Consider the following 27961-nt stretch of genomic DNA (forward strand, 5'->3'; position numbering starts at 1 on the left):
ACTGAACTTATATCTATAGATTTGGCAGATCCTGATCAGGAATGATTTGGCATACATGTTCACAAATTACAATGAAATCCGACAATATGACAAGATGGACGGATTGTTATTGATATGGCTGGTGACTGATCTATGAGCTGGTGACTTATCTATGAGCTCATTCTAAAATCAAATCACAAAAATGCTGTTACTGCCAGAGTAAGAGAGAGAGATGGACTAATATAAGGAAATAACAAACGACGCGCTGTCATTAATCATACTACGAACTTCGACTAAAAATCTTCCAACTTCTAAAAACCCTCTGGACAAGAGAAATCCGAAATGGTGATTAATAGCCGACTTCCAGTGACCGCAAATATACGGCAGTGTCATCCACATCAATGAACATACACACAGTGCCTTAATCAATGGACAAACTTCCTGCACGACTTCGCGGCAGCGAAATCAGATATGATACTGTCAACCTGCATGGAATTGAGCACATCGGATTCGGTTGAAATGATGGTCAGGTTTACCAGTCTCTGCTGCCCCATCGTGGAGCGAAGATGGTTCTTGATAAGCTTGAGTTTCGAAAACGAGGGCTCCCCGGAGCAGTTCGACACCATCAGTGAGAGGTAAATCCGAAGCAGCACTTCCACGTTTGGGAAAGTATCGGTGAGTTTTCGCTCGATGAGAAAACTGTACATCTCGAGTTCAGTACGGCCCGAGTCTGGCTCTGACTCCTTCATCATGGCTTGAAACTGAATCATTTCTTCTGTGAGGTCAGGTGATAGATCTTCCCGATACAACTCGACGAGCTTCGAGCATGACTCTCGAATCTGCTCCACTTCGAGTTGAACAAGAGCACGCAGGAATCCAAATCTGTCGCTCATCTCACTGAAAGCGTTTGTATGCTTTTCCAACTGCGACAGCAGTACGTCGATCACTGCAACGTATCCACTGATGCGAAAGGACTTTGGCGTCTAGTTCTACTTCTGGAGTGTGTCCGTAGTCCAAGGGAGCGAGGCGGAACTTACGCTTTCGTCTACGCGATCCGTGAGCGAATTCCTCCGTACCTGAGCGCTCCACTCCATCAACAACTAATGTATCAAACTGATCGCGTAATGACTGCACGAAGCTCGCCAGTGACTTGAGGAGCTGCACGGCTGTGTTGAGATCGGTAGCTTGCGACTGAAGGGTTTTACTCGCATTATCAAATCTACTAAGGACAGTAGACCAGAAACCAGCATAGAACCCTATCTCGAGCGTGCACATCGTTTGGTGAAGTGTCTCGGCGGTGTTTCTCGTTTCACTATTCAGTTCATCGTTTGCGATTTCATCGAGGACATCCATGATTTCGCTGGTCGGCTCATTCTGATGCAACCCAAGCTCTTCTAGACGGTTACAGAGAAATCATGGATGTCCTCGATGAAATCACAAACGATGAACAACTGAATAGTGAAACGATCTAGAAGAGCTCGGGTTGCATCAGAATGAGCCGAGCAGCGAGTGTCGCTGAGGCGCTTTGGTACTTGCAGACCTTTGGCTTTCAGGGCATCAAATAATCTGGCGTAGCGCGACGTGGAAGCTGTAAAAAATACATACACTTGTTCCACGAATTCAAAGAATGCTGCTGCAGGTCTACAGCATCCCACGGCCGACTGACCGACAAAGTTCAGTGAGTGCGTCACGCATGGCACAAATATTGCGAGAGGGTTCTCCTGTTGGATCATTCCCTGCATCCCGTTGTATCGGCCACTCATATTAGATGCGTTCTCGTAAGATTGTCCTCGGCAGTTCGCGATGTCCAATCCAGTGGCTTTCAAAAAATCCAGTAATGCCGTCGCTTGCTGGAGTCCAGTGTGTCCTGTGTTGCTCAGAAAGGTCATGAAACGCTCCACTGGAGCCTCGTTCTCGATGTATCGTAGAATAACTGTGAGCTGGTCGATGTGGCTTATGTCAGGAGTAGAATCGACTGACACAGAGAAGTATTTTGCCTCTTTCACACGAGCGACGATGTTATCCAGAACAGATTTTCCCATGATGGAGACTAACTCTTCACATGTCATAGATGATAAGTAGTTGTTGTAGCCACTACCTTGGTTGGCATATTTCTGAATGTGCTGTGCCAAAAATGGATCGTATTCCGCAAGTAATTCCATTAAACCAAGGTAGTTACCGTTCGTCCGTGACCCAACAATTTCATCTGATTCACGGAACGCCAGACCACGCTCAGCGAGAAACGATATCACGCTCACACTTCATTTCAGCACCTCCCTCCAATAGGATGCAATCTCACTCACCTGTTTGACGAGTTCAGTGTTCACATAACCTGCGGATGTTGCTCTGTCTGACAAGTGGATGATAGTCGCACAATGTACATGCGAACTTTCATGCACCTCGATAGAACGACTGGCATGCTTCCAATTATTGAATCATTCCCTGCCCAGGGCAGTAGCGCCTCCAAAGAGCTTGCAAGCGATGCAGTACAGTTTTCCGGTTGATGTGGAGAAGCAAAGCCAGGACCTTTTCACGGACTCTCCGTTTTGTAGTTTATGCTAAAAAAGATTCTTGGAGCAGCAGCGTTTCCTACCTTCAACGAACTGTATGGATGAATCAAAGGAACCAGTCGAATTCTGCAGGGGCTCCAAACCTCGTGATGACCAGAAGTCGATCATCTCTGACAACGGTCGCTCAGGAGGCCAACATCCAATGTCATTGGCAAAGCCAGGTCCACGATCAGTCAGTATATCTCGCGCTTCTTCATCTGATGCACGTTCTTCATCGGTGGAACCTTCCGAGATGTTGGGTGAATGTTGACACCGGGGGTTGCTTTGCCAAATCCGCTTGTTCTGTCTCTGTTGGTGTTCCAGCCTCTGTCATGGATGAATCGCCTGTTTGTGCAGGAGTGAAAAACTCTGAGATTTTCTGGGTCTTGTCGACGACGACCTTGTGTCTTTCACCTTTTTCCTTGGAACGTTTCCGCTTTTGAGCACCAGTCATGTTTCCATGGAACCTTGGATTTGTGCCTGTCTTCACCGTAGCCGCTCATTGTGGTTTCTGCAGCTGGTAGGTCCCGAGTAACTGAGATATCGTCAGAGTGCACGTGGGACGTACCAGAATCACAAACAACAAGTATTGAAAAGTAGGTTCTGGTAACCTACGGTAAGTCTGCTCATACGAAGGATAACGATGAACAGCGGATCCAGGAAAATACCGTGATCAAACGGTTTGGAGGAGACGAGACACCGAAGTTCCCTTTCTGCACAATGTTTATTAATATAATGGCACGAATAACGAAAGTCTCGCTCAGCGAGCAAAGACAATATGGCGACGGTTCACTCACACCAACCGACAAGAAGCCGGAAGCTCTCACCATATCCGGTGGGAAAACGCCAAGAAAGTAAGAATTACAGGCTTACACTACACCAACGTGGTATTCATAAATTGCATGAAACATTCATGGGCACAAGAGTACCAAACGTTCATACATATGGTGAAACAGCAAAGACTTTCTAACAAGTATGTTTCACACACCTGTAACATAGAAAGTCACACCGTGTTACAGTGCTGTGCGCGCCAGTAAGCAGGGTACTGCCAGCGTTCCCTGCCAGCCGCAGTTTCAGTGTGTACAATACGACCCCTGCCAGCCGTGTGCTGTGCTGTCCTGGCCTAGTTTTACCACGTCGCCTTTCACCTTTTCACCCCTCCTCTGGCTGGACCTCTGTATTCCGTCTGTGCTTGCTGGGCTCTGGCGGGCAGTGCCGTAGTTAGTTGGTCACGCTGAACCATCCGAAGCATCGATGATCGATCCAAAAAAGGATCCGAATGCGGGCCCCCAATGCCTGAGGCTTGCGCCAGGAATTTTTGACCACGTTGGATCCGTTCTGTGGACCGTGGAAGAAACGGCTTGAAAAAGCCAAAGCTTGAAAAGGACCCTCACAATGACGGACAATTTTGAAAAGATATCCTTACAAAGAGTTTACAATCTTCATTCACCGACAATAAAACTTTAGAAGCACATTTTCAAGGGATTTTCAAAATGTCATCGAAATTGTGGGGGGGGGGCGAAATGTGGGGGCCCCCGGGCCATGGCCCCACCTGGCCATCCCTAAATCCGGTAGTGGATTACCTAAAGGAGCGTTTATACATCAATAAGCCACATATAATTCAGCAGCTCAAGGATAACATCTGTGCAGAAATTTGAGGGCTTCAGCCAGAGTTATTGTCGGCTGTTATGGAAAAAGCTGTCGAAGAGCCTGTCTCTGCAAAGCCGAACATGGAGGACATCTCAGCTGCATCATTTTTCAGAAATAATCTCCATTTTGTAAATTTTCTTTTGATGTAAAAATAATCATAAATTATTAAAAAACAGAAATGTTATTTAATTTCTAAATCCCAAGGTGACTTTTGGGACACCTTGTATATATACACATGTGTCCATATCTATGGCTGTGGGGGTAGATGGAGGAATTTATTGGGAAAATTAGGATTGAATAGAGTTGTTTGGTCCGTGGACGATAAGGAGACATCTCAATGTAAATTAAGTAGGGAAACTGTGAGCTTAAGTTTTATGTGTCACCACATGGGGCGGGGGGGGGGGGTGGTGCGGTCTTAATAAAATGGGGATTAAGGCCAATTTCTCCAGTATGTGATTGTCCCGGGACCTATTCCTACATTTTTGTATTCACAAGCCAACCATGAAGGAGTTGCGTTTTTATACCAATAACAACAAGTGAGCCAGGTGTGACGAGCAGGCAGAGGCCCCGCCTTCCCAGGTTTCGTTGTTGATTTTGTTGGTTTGGTTGTTCGGGTTGACGTTGAAGAGGGATTGGGAGTGAAAGCATGTGTTTGGTATGAGGTGGCATTTGTAGTCGCGAGGGGAACGTGGCTCAGATGGAGGATCTCGCTTTGCTCTCCTCTCGGCATGACAAAATGGCTTTCCTTCAATGCATGAAGAAGATAGCGCGATTCTCGTGTTTGTGCTGAGGCGGATTGGCTCGCATGGTGGAGTAAGACCCTGGCTATTGACTCTTGGCTGGTCACGAGGGACGGACCTCGAAGCCTTGTGTTTATCACCGAAGAGACGGCGCCATTCTGAAAAGCAGTGGGCCGGAAAGCGTGATCGACGAAGAAGCGGCACGGCAATCTCCGAGTCTTGGTGTTGAATATCGCCTCACAAATCTCCTGACGTACATTTTTCCCGCTGTGAGAGAGCGGCTTGGCGCTATTTTTGGGCGCGTCTACACTGCAGGACAAAGCGCCTCAATTTCAAAGTTCCATAAAGACCATCTCTGTACCAAGCTAAGTGCCAGAATAAAGGGAGGATTTTCTTTTATTTCATTTCCTCCTTGTCTGTATTTAAGTTTGTGTGTCGAGGTGCCTCGACTTTAGGTTTAATTTATCGCACGATTATTATAATATTTTAATTATTACCCTTGTAAATATTTCTATTTTTATTAAATCCCATGTTTATTTTAAGTTGATGTGTCCGTATGCTTGGTGTTGGCTTAATGGTTAGGGTGGTTGGCTTGGGATCCTAGGATCCTGAGTTCAAATCCCACTCGGCTGTTGAATTAATACCAGGTGGGGTTGACTCTGCCTGTCATCCTTCCAAGGTCAGCAAAATGAGTGCCAGCTTGCTGGTATCCTCTCGGAGTGGTGACCCATCCAGGATTGTGCCCAATAGTCAAGGAGACTGCCTCGGCAGCACCAATGCTCTGCACAGAGTATAGTCCCAATGGATGGATGTGTCTATGTGTTTGTCGTGGGGTTTGAGTATAAACACCCCTGGACATCCATCTCTGCCTCCGTCAGTCTGCCAGTGCCAGGCTCTAACCCTCCCGCGCACGTTATTATCTCTGAGGATCAACGTGTCCGCCTCCGAAGGAAACCCGCTCAGCTATCCGGGCTGACTGGTGTTAACCACCGTCCACCACAAATTTGGGTTGGGGGATTAACTTAACCCCCAGGCCCCGTGACATTTGTTGTCAAGGAGTGGTATTCGAACTCTGATCAACATTTGGTGATCAGGTAGTGGGATATGAACCTCCCCCGACACTCTCGGGAGTGCATGATTTGCAATATTTGGAGTCAGGAGTGTGGGATTCAAACTCTGATCGACGTTTCACAGGGGACATGAAATTGTTGATCACGATAATTGGTGTCGGGAGAAAATAAAGCTTGGAAATTTAAGGGAAATAAATATTCTTTTAGGGGGGGGGGATTAAACGCGTGCGGGAAATGGGCGACGGGATCAAAATGGCAGTTCAGATGGAAGGTAGTCGGAATGAAGGAAGCGAGCCGAGTGTGGAGTTGGTTGATCAGCATCGGGTAAAAGTTGCCTCCGTTCTGAGCAGGGGCCCCCACTACCAAATTCCCCTCCCGGGGGACATATTGATTCCCCTGGGACCCACATGCAATAGAAGCAGATCGGCCTGGCCAACGCTATCTGAGATGAAGCAGATAGTGGAAATGATAACAGTGATAATGTACGTGCATACAAAAAAACATATACGTGTGTATATATATATATATATATATATATATATATATATATATATATATATATATATATATATATATATATATATATATATATATATATATATACACACACACAGTATATAAAAAAATATATATATATATATATATATATGTATATATATATATATATATATATATATATATATATATATATATATATATATATATACATACATACATACATACAGTACATATATATTAAAAAAAAAAACATTTAAAAAAAAACATATATATATATATATGTAGATATAACCATATGTAACCATATGCACATTAGCTCCATTATATTAAAATTAGTATTTGCAAGAAATTTCAATAATCTTCATGATATCTTCTTGAAGATATTTTGATATATCCCTAAATTACCTGCTGGCTATTTTATCATTGACTTCATGCAGAGTTTATTTGAAATCTAATTAATCACAATGCCGAGAGATGGGCAAAATGAATCAAAAGGAATGCAACCTTGAGTATTTCTTCGAATACCATACATCTCTCTTCGATTTTATCAACTAAAAGTAAAGAGTACTTTTACCATCGTGGGAAATGAGGTGTGGCTCACATTTCGAACATTGGCTATTTATTGGAGCAAAAGAAGCCCCGATGAATGGCTAATGCTTGAAGCCTCTGTCACTCCTCATTTGTCATGATGGTAAATATATTCTTATCAATTTCAAGTTTAAAAAATAATCCATTGTTTACTAGTCCACCGACATGGATTGGCCTTCGCAGAGACAAGTAGGTTGTCACATCTCTCTTGGATGAAATCAACAGGACATTGATTGAGGTATGCTCACGACCATGCGAAGGAAGGAGAAATGACATTTCAGACGTCAACTCTTCATCGGAGGAAAAGAGGGTTTACACACGAAACTTCATTTTCTCCTTGTTTCTCACGGCGGTTAGTATACTGCAATCAATGTCCTGTTCATGTCATACATTCTAACGACCTGTCCTCCGAACACAGATCGACATTAGCCTGCACCCAGCTGGTCTAGTTTTTCATTCCACATCTCTCTTGACATAGTACTGTTCTTCATGGTGCATTCCACACCCGGACGTAATAAGCGAGTGTTTGTGTTATCTCGGTGGGTGTCTGGCAAGCGACTTCTCAAATATAATTGACAGTTGTCACTGAAACACATTGCTTCAAGGCGTGATGTAATTTTATTGGTGGAAGATATATGCATTACTTGTATTTCAAAAAACATCGACTGTCTACCTTGCTCCTTAATCAGCGAAACTTATATCTGGATATAACGATCTAAAATTGACTTGAAGCCAAATATTAACCGTTCGAGATTTATTGACCTGTTAACCTTCCCCTGAGTGCCAGACTTCATAGATTCTGTTTGGTATAAAACTTTTACTCTCATCTATAATATTGCCAGATGACTGATGACCTGGTGAGATAAGCAATGATGCTACCCCCGGCTCGAATCATTGAACAACGTCACTGTACGTGTTGCATTGTAATTTTTAATATTTACTGCCGCATGCAATAATTCTTGAGATTACACAGCAGAATCAAGAAAACTTCAGGTCATTCGATGTGGGAGATATAACAGGATTTAACAATGGTATTTTCTTGAAACTAATAAAGATCTGAGATTACAATTATTGAATTGGGATTACACACTGCAAAATGTCAGTCCAGCACTGAAAGTCTGCACTGCTATTTCTTCCCTTTCTCACCAATGAGCTGAGACGTTAGTGCAACCATCCACTCATTGTTGAGCTATTTATTCTGGGTTTGATTCCTGACCCATCTATAAACTGTCATCCGGATGCTTCACCGGCAGGGTGGTGCATTAATGAGTGAACCAATTTCATCAGAATTGGGTGTTAAACTCGGTATACTTCTGCCAATATTTGTCGTTGGAGAGGTTATAGATCCTACACTATCTTTTATGCAAATAGTAGGCCATTGTGTGGTGGCACCCTGAGCAAATTCCAAATGTCTGCCAGTGACACAGTTGTGCTCATAGAAATGAGGCAACGAGCAGCCAGGTGCTGCACATTCAAATAAGCATCCTGCCAAACCCAACCAACGTATCTGCAGTACGTTGCCAGAAATCGCAACGGGAGAATCCGCGGTACACAAAGCAGAAAGCAGTTGGCAAAGCCAAAAATGCGTTTTTTGTTTCCACTCAATCACACGCATTTGGGGCCTGTCAAATAATTGCACCCTAATTACACCTAATGCACCATGGTGTGGGCGGCCTGTTTGCTTTGTATCTCCAGCTCGATTATTTCTCTCCTTTTCATATGCTCAGCATCTTAAATGTAGCCAAACAATGTGTGTGTGTGTGTGTGTGTGTGTGTGTGTGTGTGTGTGTGTGTGTGTGTGTGTGTGTGTGTGTGTGTGTGTGTGTGTCGTGTTTGTTTTGGAGACAGATAGTGTGAGAACACCAGTGTTGTGTTTTGAAATGACAACAAAGCTGCGTCCGTGTGTAAATTTTGCTTCTAAATGCTCATTCACAGCTGCAGGTGTAAGCATCGCTTATTGACGCCTAAACCTTGCGTTACAAAGGCAACGAGAGTCACTCGGTGAACGAGCCCCAACCATGGCCATGGGTTCAAAAAGGAAATGCCGTTAGGCCAGCCTGTGAACATTTTCTCTTAAACTTTTGAGAAAACAAAATCATCAAAGTCGCCTTTTTCAAGCTAAGATGACTTGTCTCGGTAAATTCCATATTATTGCACGTTTTCCTTTTTTAACAGTGATTCAGCTCTGCTTTGTCATTAGTGTTGAGCAAAGGATGTGGACTCGTACACATGAGATGAAATTCAACTGAACCTCTGAACTGTGATTGCTATCACCAAAAACATTCAGAGATCATCCAACATTGCAGAGTTTTATTTCGACAAATGTGTAAATTTCAAACACCTGCAAGATTTTGTTAGTATGTTAAATCTGTTGCTTATAATTATTTTCAATAACTATATGAAAACTGTTTTGAAAGGTAAGATGTCAAACATGACGAAATATGACTATAAGGACATCATAGGGCGTATTGGTTGTCAGACAAAATAGACAAAAATGCTTCTTTTGTCGAAGATTTGCGATATCTTTGAATACATTTTCAGGAACACACTTTGTTAAAAAAAAATGTATGATGGAAGAAAGAATAGTCAATTAAACTGTGATCTGATGTTTTGTTTAACATTGGGGGAGTGAGGAATGAAACGGGGAATAATATCACTGAATTCAAGCGAACATTGGTCTATCTCGCCGCTCATGGAGTAGCTTGTACATATATTACATGTGGGACAAAGACATTACGAGACGATGGATAAATCAATGCTGCATTTTGGGATTTGAGCCTGTACTCCGAGCATCATCATGAACTCAGTGCTCGAAGGGGAACACAAAACCAGTTAACCCAAAACCTCATGAGCAATATTTATTTGTGCATTGTGTTCTGATCTCCTGTCCTGCTTGTAATATATTATATAAGCTCCTCAATGAGCCTTATCCATGATAATTTTTTTTTATATAATTACACTATAAAGACCTTAGGAACAATTGGGAGGAGAAGATTGAGAGGTGATTAAAATTAATGAGCAAATTTCATCCTTCAATATGACATGGATTCAAATGCATAGAGAATGATAAACAGGTTCGACTTGTGCCAATGCAAATGAAGATCCATTGATCACTGATTTGTGAAGCGCTGCAGGAATGGAGTGCAATGGACATCAGCCAGAAAGAGTCAAAGCAATTCTGTCAGTCGATGTCAGTCGAATTCTGTCAGGCAACCAAGGTTTTCCAACCTGCTGCCTTCCCTCAGCCTACGAGGCTTTCCGGTAATTAACCAAATAAATTTGTGGTTTTGTGATGTTGAGAAGTCCAAGATTATTTGCAGTGCTTCCAATAGAGAGCATAGAGGCAGAGTAAAGGAAATGGATGTTGCTCAATGTGGAAAGTGTTTTCACCATCTTATGAAAACAGATGGCCATGTGCTCAAAATCTGGGCAGTGCAAGGCCATTTGGCTGTGGTGCCTTAAGCAATGCAGATGCCAACTGAGTCCAATGTAAAGTTTTGCCTTCCCATACAATGCTGCAGGACTGCCCACAGCTGTTACCCTCTTCTGAGATGGTCCTGCCTGCGGGTGAGCGCCGACATATCACACTCGCTGCCCGGAACCTGCCACAGCCACAGTCCGGCCAACTGCCGTACCAATGTATCCTTGAGTTACCTGGTGGGGCAAAGCCAGTTCCAGCATTACGATTCAACGGCAGCTGCATTCAGTGTCAAGACGCAGTTGTGAGTCTTTGCTTTGTTTTGTAGTCCTTGGTTCTGATCCCGATGCTGTCTGAAATATCCATCGAGACTGAGCCATATTTTTGCATTATGCCATTGGAAAGTGAACATTGATTGTCGATTGAATTGCTCCTGCTGCATTTGATCTCCACTCTTGCTTTTGTAGTACGATTACATGGGGGATGCTGGGAATGTTACGATTCCATTTTCCATTGTGTGGAATGGCCACTTCACGGTAGACAACCCAGCTGCCATCAAAGGTAGGTCAGGGTTGTAGTTTTCTAAGCTGTTTTTCATTCTTGTTTTATATTCTGTAAATAATGTTGCCTTCTGCATTGAGGCAATTGAATATATTCTCTCCAAACTTGACACATCCACAGTAAAAGGTTGAAGTAAACGATTGATCAATATATCGATTTGAGGTAAAATGCAGGTGGTAGTATTAATCCAAATCAGAGAGGGGGGAAGGGAGAGAGAGAGCGAGAGAGAGAGAGAGGTAGAGAGGTAGAGCGGTGGAGAGGTAGAGAGGGAGAGACAGAGGTCCAAAGTTCTTTGTGAATCACCGAAGCCATGTTTAAATTGTCTGCATTCACAATTAACTATTTAACAAGTAAAGTTACAATCAGCCTAGGATCATTCAAATGAAGCCAAGAGTGGTGGTTGTTCACGTGCAGGAAGACAAAAGGCAGGAAGACGTTTCTAAGAAATAAAGTATTTAATAGAATGTATATGGGATGACATATGGACAGGACCATAACAAAAAAAAGATCTGGCGGTCGACAGACACAGATAGGGATGAAAAGGGAGAAACACACACACTTATACACAATAGAAATAACCCCGGTAATGGCCCAAAAATACCAGACTCAAACCGTCAACAAAGGGGCAGGCGGGGACTTGAACAGGTATGGTTTGGTCTTGAGCTGGTATTGTACAGAGCTGGAGATCAGGAGTGATGGTGATGAAGAGGCCAGGAGTCAAGGGGGAGGGGATGGGGGTTGCTCCCAGAACTGTTTTGTGGACCACAGACAGCTCTTAATGTGTGTCAGGCATTTCCTGTTGGTCAGGATGCATGCAGAAATAGCTGGTGTAGCACTTGCTTCATGGTACCCACTGCAGTGATGGTATCTGATCTTGATATAATGTCTTGTCGTATTTGACCAGTTTACTCAAAGGGTGGAGCAGCTCCTTTGGAGCCAACAGCCAACCATATCTGGTGCCCAACTGAGTCTGCGGACGTCCTCCTGCAGTTGGGTTACCTTTTTCTAGGAGGTTGGTGACAGTGTTTGCACCCGTGCCACCGTAAAATACTTCATTCTAAAACACACACAAATATAGCAAATAAAACTGAAAACCCACTCCATGGGAGTACCTCCTGTTCAGCTCCCCTGTGTAGGGAAGATGATGGGATTGGGGCAAAGACCTCAGGACCCCCATTCTCTGATGATAGGAGGAGATGCATGTGGTAACCTTCCTGGATCAGTGTTGTGGTCGTGTGTGTCGACGTGGTGCTGAGGTGTCATCCACCAGATGCCAGTCTCCTTGGGTTAACCTGAGGTGGTCCCTTCGGGTGGGTGCCTGGAATGTCCTCACTCTAAGAGAGGATGATCACCTGCCTCTGCTATCATCTTAACTCCAGCATTTGAACATCAATTTTGCAGCACTCTCTGAGATTCAGAGGCCGGATAGTGGTAAGATCATGGTGGGTGGTTACGCCTGCCACTGGTCTGGTCACTCTGATGGTTACCAAGCCCAAGGAGTTAGTAGCTGTGTTCAATAAGCTGACTCCTCTGTTATTTGTGGTAACGCCGATCAACGAACATATTATGGGGACAAAGGATTCGTCACTCCTTGGGTGTCGTTTCTCTGGTCTCTGTATTTGCTCCAATTGAGGTGAGTGATCTCACTGCGAAGGAGGCATTCTATGTTGAGCTCAAGTCTGTGGTTGATCAGTGCCCCAGGCGAGATACCCTTCTAGTTTTGGGGGATTTCAATGCATCGACTAACACTAATAGGGATGGTTATGAGACATATGCTGGTCTCCATGGGTCTCGAACTGTAAACCAGAAGAGCACGAAGTTCCTTGACTTTGCAAGAAGTCATGGACTTCGGTTGGCTGGTTCATGGGTTCAGCACCCACAGACTTGGTATTCCAACGCTGGAGGTGAGGGAAAGGAGATTGGCCATGTGCTCATTGATGGTCACTGCAGGATGCACCAGAACTGCAGGCTCTACCAGAGTGCTCAGTTCCTCAGTACTGGCCACAGCCTTATTGTGGCAACTCTGAAGTTGCAGCTCATATCCAGGAGAATGGTACCATCCCAGCCGAGGCTGGATGTTGACAAGCTCAAGGATGAGAGGGTAGCTCAGGAGCTTGCGAACAGGCTATGTGAGAATTTGGGGTGGGGGGCGGGGGGGTCTAAGTGTTTCGGTGGATGATGAAGAGTTGTTGAGTGCCTTCAAGCCTACCATCCTTGATGTTGCAGGTGGTTGTCTTGGAACCCACTGTCAGGTGAAGAAGAACTTTGTCTCCCAAGCGACACTGGATACCATTGACCAGGGTCGCAGGGCCAGGCTTCATGGCACAACTGAGTTGTTCAGGGACCTGGGGCATAAAAATGTGCATTTTCTGAGGAGGGCAGACAAGGAGGCCTATCTGTGAGGAATCTCTGAAGGGGTAAAGCTTCACCTCTGGTCAAGTGATTCTCACCCTGCTTACAGAGAAATTAGTGCATTGCGTTACTCCAAGCCTTTCCCTTGGTGGACTGCAATTAGAGTGGAGGGTGGTGAGCTGTTGTCCAAAGTGAAGGGCTACTGGGCCGGTTACTTTGAGCGGCTGGACCAGGCTGACCCACCAGCTGTTGAGTTGGATATCAGGGGTGTTACTATCCCGATTGCTGACCCTCCAATCAACTGTCAACCACCTTCGTTTGTGGAAATACAGGCCGCGGTGAACCATTTGAAAGGGGATAAAGCTCCTGGCATCTGTGGCATCCATGCTGAACTTCTCAATGCTGGTGGAAATGCTGTATTTGTGTCGTTGCATGAAGTTCTGGTGTTTGGACCCATGATACCAGGGTGTTTGGAGCACAGGCATCATCCTGACTGACTGTGAGGGCCTTGATTTCCCTCTCTGGAAAGGGAAGGGTGATCACCAGGACTGCAACAACTACTGAGGGGTGATGCTGATCTCGGTGCTGGACAAGGTCTTTTCTCGAATAATTGATGATCGCGTTCACCACCATCGTCTTTGGCACCAGCGCTCAGAGCAGTCCAGCTTCAGATGAAAGAGGTCAATGATTGACCATAGTCGTTGCTCTACGTGTCCTCACCGAACACAGATGAGAGTATGGGTAGGGGCTGCTCACAGCCTATACTGATCTCCCCAAAGTGTTTGATTCAGTGAATCGGAATGCCCTCTGGAGGATTCTTGGTCTTCGAGGGCTGCCACCAAAACCGATCATGTGATTTCTGAACTGTAGTCTGGTGCTGAGATTGCAGTGAAGTGTGATGTTTTCATCTCTGACTTATTTTCAGTTGTTACTGGCATTTATCACTCATGAGTACTGGCTTCCACAGTTTTCAGCGCTTGTAGAGACTGAATTCTGGGGAGGATGTTGGAGAGATAAAGCTGCGGTGCATCGTTTGGGAATGTCAAAATCTCTGATCTTGTTTTTGCAGATAATGCAGTCATCTCTGTGGAGGTGCTGGATATCTTTATGGAGTCCCTTCAGGCACTAGATGAGGAATCGGAGCTGCTGGGATTACGGGTCAAAACTACGATCCTGGATTTCAATGACATCCTGGATGATGCTGTCTTGTCTGTTCCTGTTTGTGGCAAGGATGTTAAGGTCACAGAGAGATTCACTTACCTTGGCAGTGATATTCATGTCTCCACATGTTGTGAGCCAGAGGTCGATAGACATTTGGGTCAGGCCTGGGGAGTCCTGGATTCACTGTATCATGTGGTGTGGCACTGTCGGTACCTATGCTGGAGGGCTAAATTCCTAGTTTTTAAGTCCTCGTTGCTTCCAGTTTTGATCTACGGATGTGATAGTTGGATTCTGACGAAGGAACTGAGATGGAGGCTTAACTTCTTTGGTACCAGGTCTCTTCGGAGAATACTTGACTGTTGCTCATCAGATTTTGTGTCCAACAAGCATTTGCTGAGAGAGACTCAGATGAGATTTGTTAACTGTATATTCCATCAGCGTCAGATGGGGCTGTAGGACATGTGGCTTGATTTCCTGATGCTGATCCTGCCCACCAGATTCTCTCAGTGAGGGAGCCTCATGGGTGGATGAAGACAACAGGCTGACCACATGCCTCGTGGTTACAGCAGGGTTATCGGCATCTCAAGGAGATGGAGATGGGCCAGGCATCTGCCTGTGGGACAGTCAGATGGAGGCCTCTGAAGTACCGTGAAAAAATGGACACAGCGATGCGCTGCCCCGGCATAAGCTCCCATACCGGACCTGACCTGACTCTGGGGAGGAGCTTGTGCTCCACGCTGACAAGGGCAAATGGGAACTGTAATCGGCTATAGCTCTGCTTAGCTCACGTTTGAAAGTTGAAGCCGATGCAACTGTTTAGACAGAAGAGCCTTTTATATACTCTCAGACCCCACTATTTGTGGGGGATATGTTCCTGAAAAATCATGCAAGGTATTGAGAGACTGTTTACCACATCTCCTCTCCTTTTTCTCTTCATTAACTCCTCTTGCTCGGGTTGTGTGTGTGTGTGTGTGTGTGTGTGTGTGTGTGTGTGTGTGTGTGTGTGTGTGTGTGTGTGTGTGTGTGTGTGTGTGTGTGTGTGTGTGTGTGTGTGTGTGTGTGTGTGTGTGTGTGTGTCCTGGCAACTGTCCTCGTTTAAGTTAAGAGTGTACAGGATAACTCTGTCTGTGTCTGCTTTTGTAAGTTGCTTGGATATTGCCGCACCTTTTACATTTCTTCCTATTCCTGCTGCAGCCAACAATAAACAATATTCACTGTGCCACATATCTTTCCTCACCTGCCTGTTAATAAATCCTTTGGAGAAATGTTCCCAGCTCGTTTTTGTATTTTCTTTCATTGATCCAGCATGGTCTGTATCCTAACTTAGCCGAGACTTTATTCCCAACGATCCATTCCTTATAGCTGGTACGTTCTTGGCAGTGTTGCTCGGCTGCATCTGATCTGGTAAAGTGATCCGGTTCGGACAAGGTGTACCGAGGGCTTGTCCCCCGGTAATTAGATCATGTGGTTATTTTTAGGTAACCAGATTAACTAGATGGAGGACCCTAAGTCACGTGGTTGAGTTATTGGCGTTCACGGTTGGTTAGCGACCCGCCGCGTCATGGAATTATCCGTATGCGATGGCCTGCAATTCCGTGGAGTCTGGTGGGAACCCGAGATAGTTCCCCCCCCCCCACCCGTGGTCTTCCCAGCCGACCCCTGACCCGCAACAATATATGTATATATATATATATATATATATATATATATATATATATATATATATATATATATATATATATATATATATATATATACATACTAGCATAACCCGCGCTCTGCGTGACATGTTGGGGTGGGTGTGTTTGAGAAAGGAACTGATGCAGAGTATCAGTAGTAATTTTACTTTAATGCAGTAAGTGGAATACGATTTCACTGTTTCAGAACCATTTTATTTACTTTTTTTTGTACCATGCACCTCATATGGTCTTTGAGATAATGTAAGCCGAATATCACGTTACTCGAGCGTAGAACAAAGTCGAAGATAGCGCGACACGAAACCACAAACTCGGAAATAATATATAAGATATATATATATATATATATATATATATATATATATATATATATATATATATATATATATATATATATATATATATATATATATATATATATATATATGTTGGAATCAACCGAAGATCATGCAAATGAAGCCGAGACTGGTGGTTGCTCACATGCGGGAAGACAACTGGTTCTGAGAAATAAAAGTATATTAGAATGCATATGGGGTTTGGACAGTGTTTTTGGCAAAGAGTAGTCCATTTCCAGTACCCTGGCTGAATTCTAAATTCCTGCCACCTTCCATCCAGCCAGTTTGTTTAAGACTGAGGACACAAACGTTCCTTGGCTGGTCCCACAAGAATGTTGCAATAATTTGTGCTGTTAAAGTAGTGAATGCATATGAATAAAAAGCGCACACACACACACACACACACACACACACACACACACACACACACACACACACACACACACACACACACACACACACACACACACACACACACACACACACACACACACACACACACACACACACACACACACACACACACACACACACCTCTATGTCTGTTGCATAGGCAAATCTAGCCAGAACTTATTCTGCCTCTTAATTGGTATTTGCTCATCTGAACCATTTCATTATGGAAAATAATTATTTCGTGAAGATTGTTTAGGAGCCTCATTGTCATCGCAGTCATTGGGACTGTTGTGCACAATGTTGGTATTTTATTCTTCCAAACTCTCTGCAACATGATATTAACCACTTATACCAACAGCTCTCTTAAAACCACCCACCAGCATGATTGCCATTCAAAATAACAGTTTGGAACTTTCATTGTGCAAATGACTGAAATCTTATGATGTTCAGACAGACATTTTTGTACTTTGCCAGTCCTTCTGTATAAGTGCACGGTGTGGGGCGAAAGCTGCGGTGCTTGCCTCAGGGCTGATCGTCGTTTTGAATGTGGCTGGTGCTCAGCAGTGGGTGAAGCTGGGCGCTGCACACTGGCATCCCGATGTGTGACACCGCCTGGTACCTGGCTGCGTGCCCGTACACCTGATACTCGCTGTCCCTACCCACGCATCACCCAGGTGTGCTGCTTTACTTTTGTCACCACATCTTCTTTGTTTGCTTAATGCAACTGCTTCAGTAATTTGTTTGTGGTTTATTTTCCTTTGTATTAGTTTTCATTTGGTATATCTTCTTGCATTTTAGGAGAGAAAGCAAAACAGGGTTCTTTGTTTTGGGTTTTAATATATATATATATATTTTTTTTTTACTGCAATGCAGTTCATATCACATTTTTATGTTGATTCAGGTGTTTCTCATTGTACTTATAATTGGATAGCTCATGTTCTAGTTCTCATAAAGAAATCATTTGTTTTTGTAATATTTCTTGTTATCAGTTTCAATAATATGGTGTGAGGAGATATATATATATATATATATATATATATATATATATATATATATATATATATATATATATATATATATATATTTATGTATATATATATATATATATATATATATATATATATATATATATATATATATATATATATATATATTTATGTATATATATATATATATATATATATATATATATATATATATATATATATATATATATATATATATATATATATATATATATATATATATATACACACACACACACACACACACACACACACACACACACACACACACACACACACACACACACACACACACACGCAGCACAGCACCTCTTAACTGGAAATTATGATGCTGTATTACTGTGCCACACCAGCACTTGTGGCACGGTTCTTGAATAACAGGGTGCCTGCCACATTTCCACCCTATTTCGTCATCCATTACACAGTTAATGAGATATTTAAATTGTAACTGGAAAGAAAGATATCAAAATTAAATATGAATTCTGGCTTGTTTGAGTATGTAAAGAATACAAAATTGCCCAATCCATAAAGCAGTGTCAGTTGCTCCACTGCTAACTGCAACTTCAGTCGGCCAACATCGACTTTAGAAGCCTTTTATTTGCAAATCTTGTTCCATGCATAATTATGTACATTTATGTATTCATATATGTGTGTTGATTTTGTTGTTGAGGAATAATTTTTAAATTTTCTGATTTCATTTTTTTTACTACTGTTTATTATTGTGCCATTGTGAATGTTGTTGATTGTTATTTTTTACTACTCTTTGGATTGACCTTTCGGAATTTCATGCTGAGCACATAACTCATGCTTAGGGGTGTCTGGGTTCAAATTATTTATCATATGTTGATTTCTAAAGAGCAATATTGAGATTTGTTTGTTGAGTTTTCACATTTTCTTATAACTCGCAGAGTACCTCTTCTGAAGCATACACGTTCTTCTGATACATACCTTTATTTGAGCGGTGTATAGAGAACCGACAGCTCTGTATATAGGCAAAAAAAATTAACCCAGGTTACCTTCATGAACCAAAAACATATCTACTGCTTAGAATTCAAAACACCTCACCCAATGGAAAACGTGGGGACAGGAATACTGTACGCTACACGACACACATTCACATCGAGAATTTGCATCCCTCTCCCCCCCCCTTCCTCCCCTCCAAAACCATCAGCAAAGATAAAAACACCCCTCTGCACATATTGGGGTCATGCTGATTCTATGTATTAAGTCTTGATGTCATCAGCCCAGAACTGTAGGAGGAGTAGCGCGACAAACAAACACACAAACACCCAAACAAACACACAAACACTGGTCCGTGAATTATAGTGAGGATGTCCTTGCATTGCATGAATATGCACACCAAAATCATCTTCATTCCTTGTCCCGCATACGAACGATCTCCTCCCTGAGCTTTCGATTGTTGTTAAAAACGTGTTTACTCTTTTCTATTACATCTAATTATTTATACATAGCAATGTATAAATATGATTGCTTCTTTTTCTAATCCGATCCAAGTTAATTCTGCATCTTATTGCGTATCCCCAATTGCAAGAGTTATTTTGTTTTGGGTAACAGGGTACCCATCATTGTAATAAATATTGGTGGCACAATGTGGTCACTGTTGTTAGTATGAAAGTTCCATGTCTCTCTTTGACCTTTGCTGATATACCTCGTAGTTCATTCTCAGGCATGTGGTCTTTGACAAGGAAGGATTACTATTATGTTCAGTCAAGCTGTGATTGTCACAAGCCATATGGCTTTCCTCAAGGGGCCCTGTGGTCCTGGCTGCCCTCTCCTGAGGATACTGATGTCATCAGGATACTGATGACACTCAGGAGAGCTGAGCAATGAAGGTAGATGCCTACTGGTGTACATGTTCACTCAGATGCTTGTTCTGAGTTACTTCCTGATTTACTTGTAAGTGATGCTCCCTTATACATGCCCAACCGTTGTTGGAAATGACGCTGTAGCAAAGTAACCAATGCAATGACCTGGATGACATAGCTAAGCAGGAAGGCGCATATCCAGAACGGGTAACCAGTATGCACTCCTGTTACGTGCACTTCAAGCTACAGTTGTCAATGTGTGAAATTGCCACTTTCAGCTGAACCTTCTTTATTATTCTTTGATTTGTCCCATTAGCAGCATATATACACCAAATTGTAATTGACTTGCTCAGCTCTGAGGTTGCACGTGAGTGATCAGGAAGCATTCATATTTTAGCATAAAGCATTATCAATTATGAATGTCATACACAGCTATCCGCGATCTGTGATTAGTCAAAAATGTCAGCTTCTACTTACTTTACTGATAGCGAGCCAGAAACGATAGAAGCTAAACCAAAAATACAATAAAAACTTTCACCCAACTATAAACATGACCTATGGCTCCTACTTGAAAACAAAAATTTCATTAGAGAGAATATGCCAACAGTTGTCCGAGTAAATAAATTTCCAAAACAGTTATAGAAATAATGTTCCCTTTTCAAAAGGGAACATTTCAAGACTTGTGAAGCATTCTGTTGGAGCAAAATTGCTATGACACCGATAATAGTGCAACTCGATGTTATTCGTTTTTATTCTCAGCACTCAGTGACTGTCTTAATGAGTCGAGATGAGTCGCTTGTCTCACAAAACACTGCAGCTTCATTTGAATCAAGAACCAGTCTTTTTATGGTGCTTTTTTAAATTGTCGCCGGTGGAATTATTTTTTCGGGTTGTCCGTCCGTCCATACCTTTGTCCATGCGAATTTTCTCTTTTTTTTTCTCTGTCACCACTTATCCGATTGACAGGAAATTTTCACCATCGATGCGACTACTAATGCAGAAATTTTTAATCATAATTATGACATCACAGGTCACATGGGGTGGCAGCCATGTTGGAAAAACAGGGGAAAAATGGTCCTCTGTATCTCCTAAACTAATCTGTATCTCCAACAAGGAAATAAATGAAACTTGGCATCTGGAAACTACTCTGCATGGGGAATAAGTGTGATTTGACGATGACATCATTAGTGAAGCGGTATTCTGGTCAAATTTTTGAGACGTAGAACGCTGCATTTGATCAGTATGAAAATTTGTGAGGTTCATCTCGGGATAGATTGGTTGACAGACAAAAAACATTTATGACATTGTCAGTCATGTGGACTGGCAGCTGTATTGTTTGTTTGTTTTTAAAGGAAAAAAAAAATCTTCTTCTCCAAAACTGCTTCACAGATCGAAGTGAAACTGCATATAAATGATCGACTCGTCATTGTGAATAAAGTATGCTCACGATGACACCAGAGGTCACATGGTCTGGCAGCCATAGTGGATTTACCCAAAAACCTTCAAAAATCTTCTCCAGAACGGATGAACAGATTGGGGGGAAACTTCACACACCTATTCAACATGCCTTGGGGACACTGGGGTGATAAAGAATAATTGATAAGTCACGTGGTTCGGTGGCCATATTGGATTGAAGAAAAATATTAAATAATGTTTTCTCTGGAACCGCTTATCCGATCAAAGCAAAATTTACTAAGTGTCATCGAACACTATAGCTGCATACAGTGTGGAAATGATGTCATAGGTCACACGGTGTGGCAGCCATATTGTAGAGAAAAACGAACCTTATCTAATCAAAACAAAAGCTTCACACATGTGATCGACCAAATAATGGGTAGAGTCCAAATTTTCAATGCCATAGGTTACATGTTTTGGTGAAGTCACTGCCACATAACGTGACTGATGAGTGATGGCATCATTTTAAAGTCAAGTATATGCAGCAAGGGCAGTGGATCATAACTGCAAAGTCTAGTGTTGATAGGTTAAACAGTTTCAGAGAAATAATTTTTTAATTATTCCCTTAAAACCAACGTGGCTGCCATATCATGTGACTGGTGAGGTCATTGTTAAATAAAGTATTTTCAGCAACAGTAGTGGATCATCACTGCAGAGTATCACATCGAAAAGCTAGGCGGTTTCAGAGAATTATTATTATTTTTTTAATATGATTGACTCAGCTTGGGAATATTAGTTGAAAATTTAAACATCATCGGTCACATGGTCTCACAGCCATGTTGGACCAAAAGCCTTATCCGATCAACTCGAAACTCCAAATATGTGATCGGCCACCCAGTCTGAATTTGATATGATATGCAGGACGTCGTGGCTCAGGTCCGATCAAAGGGGTTGTATCGAAGCGGGGTGGCATGTTTTTTTTTTTCACCATAGAAATTTCATGAAATTTTCACCATAGATGCGACTACTCATGTAGAATGTTTTTGGGATAACTATGATGTCATAGGTCATGTGGTGTGACAGCCTTTGGACCTTTGTATGTCAAAACTGCTCCATGGAAAAAAATTGAAACTTTGGTACATGTGATGTACTTCCAATGGGAAACAAGTGCGATTTTTTGAAGTCATATGTGGCTTCATTATGACGTCATAATTGCATACGTCAAATGCATCATCCGATCAGTATGAAAATGTTTGAGGGTCATCTTGGGCTAAATTATAATTGGCAAAAAAAATTGATGATGTTATCAGTCACGAGGTTCGGCAGCCATATTGTTTTTAACATAAAACCTTCAAAAATATTCTTCTCTGTAATAGCTGAACAGATTGAGGCGAAACTTTACAGGGATGATCGCCTATCCATGAGGAACAAAAAGTTCTCCAGCTTTGACGTCATAGGTCACATGGTTTGGCAGCCACGATTTTTTGAAAAATTAACATTTTAAAATGTTTTTCTCCAGAACGGCTTGACAGATCGAGAGGAAACTTAACTTGCATGTTCCGCAAGCCTTGGGGATACCAGGGTGTTCACAAATAATGAGTAGGTCACATGGTCTGGCAGCCATATTTGTTTAAAGGAAATTATTTTAAAAATCTTTCTCTTGAACTGCTTCATCAATCGATGTGAAACGTCACAGAAATTATCTAGTAGTCATGGGGAATATGTGTTTTAATTTTTACCTGATTGGACGCATGGTCTGGCAGCCAGAATTATTTAATATTTTAAATATGGGTTCAGGGATTTAAATCAAACTTGGTGCAAGTATGTATAATGATGTAATAATTTGGGCAGAAGCATATCTGGTGACGTCATGACGTCAAAGATTGCTTGAGTTTTCTTCTGCTTTGATTAGAAATCATTGTCCAGACTGGTTTGTTATGCTTGACCATCTCCAGGATTTTTTTTGCAACAAAAACATTACTGTGCAGGTTTAATTTGTTTTATATTCCTCCTCCTCTTCTCCTTATTTATATGCTTCTTCTTCTTCTGCTTCTTCTTCTTCTTCTTCTTCTTCTGCTTAATCTTATTCTTCCTCCTATTCTTAATGTCCTTGCATTGTATGTACAACTACAATTTTATAGGTACTCTTCATCTTCTTCTACTGTGTTCCTCCGCTTATCTTTATTCTTCCTATTAGTCTTCTTCTCTAAATACTCCCTCAACAGGCTTATTTAGCACTAGCAAGCGTACCTGGCATTACCCTGTGCTGTTCTAATCCTGTTGGCATTTTGAAGAAATCAATTTTTTCCCCCATTTTTTGTGGGGGGCCTAAAACACTTCCCAACACCCATTAAGGAATGGGATCGGGGATCATTTAATATTACCTTTCACATTGCTACAAAGGCTTAGGCACGATAATAGAATGATTTTTTAAAAAAAAATCTAACTTTTTTTTCAAAAAGTTTTTTTTTGCCTAAAACACTCTGTCTCATAATATACTCACTGATGAACCCTTGAAAGTTTGTTGAAGATCTGTATGGCCATCTCTGAGAAGAATGGCGACACAGACAGACAGACAGACAGACAGACACACATTTCTCTTATAGTACAGACTAGCATGTAAGACCCATCGCTTCGCTGATGGGAATACCAATCTTTACTGTGATGGCTAATCTATGGGGCAGTAACAAAAAAGAATTCCTGGGAGATCCTGCCCTCCTTGCGGGGATAACCAGAATCACAAGTTGGCATTTGCAGTTTCACCATGTGTGTCCGTGTACCCATACACAAACTTCCTTCCTTTTTTTTCTTCCATCACAAGCCTTCCTGGGAGTTCGCTGAATCCATCATCTGGTTGGTTTCATTGAAATCTGTTAATCCGTTCTCAAGTTAACAAAAAAAGGAGTTCTGGGAGATCCTGCCTTCCGTGTGGGGATAACCAATGTCGGAAGTTGGCGTTTGCAGTTTTGCCACGTGTGCCCATGTATACCCATGCACAAACCGACCATTTTTTTTCATCACAAACCTTCGCAAGAGTTCCCTGAATCCATCATCATTGGATTCATTGAAATCCGTTATCTGTTCTTAAGTTATCACACAACAAACAGACAGTCAGACACGGCTCCTTTTATAATATAGACAAGTCTGGAGACGGCGATGGTTCACAAGCAATGTACACGGTTCGCCTTTTTTATTTTTTGACCTTCGAGGGGACGCCATGAGCAAACTGGCGGGAATCGGGAAAAACGTAAATGATGTAAGTTTCAGTACTCAAAGAGCACTACTTGCATACCAACTTTCATTCGAAATAGTTGAAAACCCAAGGAGCTCAATGCCCAGTTTATTGATTTTTTTTTGACATTTTCTAAGTTTGTGACCTTGACCTTGACCTTGGGACGAAAATGAAAAATCGAGCTCCGTGGGGCTATGCAGGTGCCATTGGGCTAACCAAATACCGAAACCCCTGTCAGATTCGACAAACCCCCTAGTAGAAGATGCAAATTGAAATCGGCTACCCCCTAAAAACACATGTTTTTTTGGCGTGGCTCCGCCCATAATGGGTGCACCACGCCCATTCTCAGGAAAACACAACTAGATCATGATATAAACCTCCCACCCAAATTTTATCAGGATCGGATCAAAACCCACGGAGCTATGCTCGGGACAGACAGACAGACAGACAGACAGACAGACAGACAGACAGACAGACACATAACGAATATAGTGGTCACTCTGGCTGGCGCTCGTGAACCAATTAGTGTCATTGACAGGCATGCCAAGTTAAACTCTTAATTTCATCTTCATGCTGAATAATGATGTATGCTGCAAATATACTTGAGATGTCAGATGACATACAGGAATAAATTCAAAAACATCACGTTTTTATCTGCAAACACCCAGGATATTTACAATGTAACATTGTTTGTACCAAGTTACAAGTGACAAGTATATTTATCTCTGCTGCTGAAGGTGGAAGGAGGTTATGTTTTCACCCCTTTCTGTCTGTTTGTGTGCCTGTTTGTTTGTTAATTGCCGGAATCCTTCGGATTTCGGCAATTATGTTGGTCGGTTGTGTGTCATTCTGTGTGTCTGTCTGTTAGTTTGTGTGTTTGTTTACCCTGTAGCAGCCACAACGTTTCAGCGACCATGACCAAACTGGGTACAGACGTCGGCCATGGTCCAACTTAGACACTTGTCGTTTTTGGTGAATCTAGGTCAAAGGTCAAGGTCACCGAAAAACCGAAATTGTTATTTTCGCAATAACATCTGCTAAAATGGTCGTATCGACTTCAAACCAAATACAAAATGTGCATCTTCCAATTCTGCATCCAACCATATGTCTCATTGGGGTGTCACACCCACACCCTTCTTAGCGGTCGGGGGTCGAATGTCAGGGGGGTCGGGTCAAAAATTTCAAATTGCGATAAAAACGCCATTTCAAGTCCGATTGACTTCCAAGTTATGATCATGACTAAACTAAGTGATGTAACTCATTAAATAGTAGCACTATCGACTTATAAGAACCAAATTGATTTCCAGGTTTTTGTTTTTTCAGAGATCATGGAGATATGACAAAGTTATTCCGGCAATTCCTTGCTCAACGAGCAATTTCATTTGTTTGTTTGTGTGCAGGATATCTCAAAAAGTTGTTGACGGATCCGGATTAAAATTTGTGGACAGGTTTGGTGTGTGACACGGACGAACGAATTAGATTTTGGTGAATATCCGGATCGGGATCCGACTTCTAGAATTTTAAAAGTGATCCTTCACCAATGAGAGATCGGTCTCAAAAACGGTATGTGAAATGATATTTCAAAAAGTTTTTGGGCTCGATATCTTCCACCGCATCAGGCATTGCATGGCAGAGGTATGCGCTCTACTGAGTGTCCTAGTCAGGAATATTTTTGCACATATGAGTAAGCCATGTGAAAGTGCCTCCATGTCTTTCAGGAATTTGAGTGTCAAGTAATGACACAAAGAAAAACACAAATGGACCAAAACCAGTAAGACCAAAACCTCACTGCCCCACAGAGAATACAGTGGTCCACAGAGGCAGCATATTTTGATGAGACCGGTGATTAAATTGAACAGCTTCCCCACGAGATCAACAAATTGTGTTTAAATATACAATATGTTTATTATCTACTAATTAGCTCAAAATTATCTTGAAAAGAAATTAATTGCATTACTTTTTTTTTAACATGATCTAAGGCTTGTAGTGGAGCTGCCACACATATGGACATACAGAAGAACATACACAACATAACACATAACTGTTAGACAAGACAAACACAGTGACTTAACTTTGGTGAAGTTCCATCATTTCCTGGGGTACTCTGGGTACCAGTGACGTCACACCAATGTGCTGCTTTCTTTTTGCATTTCCTTGCATATTTTGCAATCTACTACCTTTTTCTCCAGGTCAGGTCAAAAGTCAGTGACTACGTTGACTTGCACAAAAGTTTGATAGGAACGTGCACGCTTTGTATGGTCACGATGCCAATCTTTCTCTCTTCTTCCTCAGACAACTCGTGGTTGTTTTCTCCTCACAGATTGCGCATACCAGACTCAGTGGCATAATGGTTAGTGTCCGATCTGAGTTTGCGAGGTCGGTGGTTCGAACCTGACCCTGGCAAAGTTATACCGAAGACTTTAAAAAATGGTATGTGCTACTTCCTTGCTTGATGCTCAGCATTTAAAAAGGATAAAGCATTGACAAACAACCATAGATTAGCAACAACTGCACAGGCTTGGTGGGCCTAATGGCTGACTCCCGTGTTCCAGTTATTTATACATTAATAGACATGGTTTCGGTGGTAAAGGCTCAGTCACACCTTGACGTTTTAGCCAGCAATGGCAACGTATCCAAATGTATGTAAAACGCTGGCTTACGCTGAACTTTTGATGTTTTTTTAAAAGATTCGGACGTATTCATAACAAGTTGGTCGAATGCATAACATATTAGTTACAGACACAGACCGTTTCGTTGTCTTATAGATAACTTATACCAACGAATGCTTAGCCTGTTGTCGGCGTTCACAACCTATGCCCAACGATAGTCTAACTTATGCATAGCGCGCTGCACGTATCGCCGACGATCACGTGGCGTAGCCTATTAAAAGGCTGCCGCACAATGATTCAAATCATAACCGCCGGAGAAATGGAAGTGTCAACATTGCAGTCACACCTTGGTGATCTTGCCAGCGTATGCCGACCTCTGAAAAATGCGTCTAAAACGCTGGCACACGTCGAATAAGGTATGGGTAAGTTTGGTATACGTGAATAGAACGCTAAAGTACGCTATCATACGTCGTAGTAAGTGGAGTACGTCTTGTAATTTTAAACGTGTTAAACATTTTACGACGTACTTGCCGTATGCCTCACAAGTTCCGCATGCGATGGGAATAAGTTGTACGCATGATTTGCGATTGTTGGCACATGTCAACAAAAGTTACTTGTAAGTTACTCATAAGTCGAAACACATCGAGGTAATGGTTAGCGTCAGTGTTCCAGACTCCACAGGGTTTTTTTTGTTTGTTTTTTGTTTTCTTCGGTATGACGGTGATGTTGACACTTCGATTTCTAGCGCGGTTATAATATAATTAATAGGCTGCCGCTCAACGATTTGAATCATAACCGCACTAGAAATTGAAGTGTCAACATCACCGTCATACCGAAGAAAACAAAAAACAAAAAAAAACCCTGTGGAGTCTGGAGCACTGAC

The 27961-nt window shown here is 42.3% G+C and overlaps 1 protein-coding gene across 2 annotated transcripts in view; it reads left to right on the forward strand.

Moving 5' to 3' along the window:
• Positions 1-27961, forward strand: part of LOC147032567 (plexin-A1-like) — a 424700-nt gene that overhangs the window by 211860 nt on the left and 184879 nt on the right. For both annotated transcript variants that reach the window (XM_085870308.1, XM_085870309.1), the window contains exons 11-13: positions 10596-10796; positions 10960-11053; positions 17466-17665. In XM_085870308.1, the coding sequence (XP_085726434.1) occupies positions 10596-10796; positions 10960-11053; positions 17466-17665 (495 nt within the window). The remainder of the gene's footprint in view (positions 1-10595; positions 10797-10959; positions 11054-17465; positions 17666-27961) is intronic.

Source organism: Eptatretus burgeri, chromosome 2 (assembly GCF_056783735.1).
Source record: "Eptatretus burgeri isolate ZD-2024b chromosome 2, Ebu_testis_v1, whole genome shotgun sequence".
Lineage (NCBI taxonomy): Eukaryota > Metazoa > Chordata > Myxini > Myxiniformes > Myxinidae > Eptatretus > Eptatretus burgeri.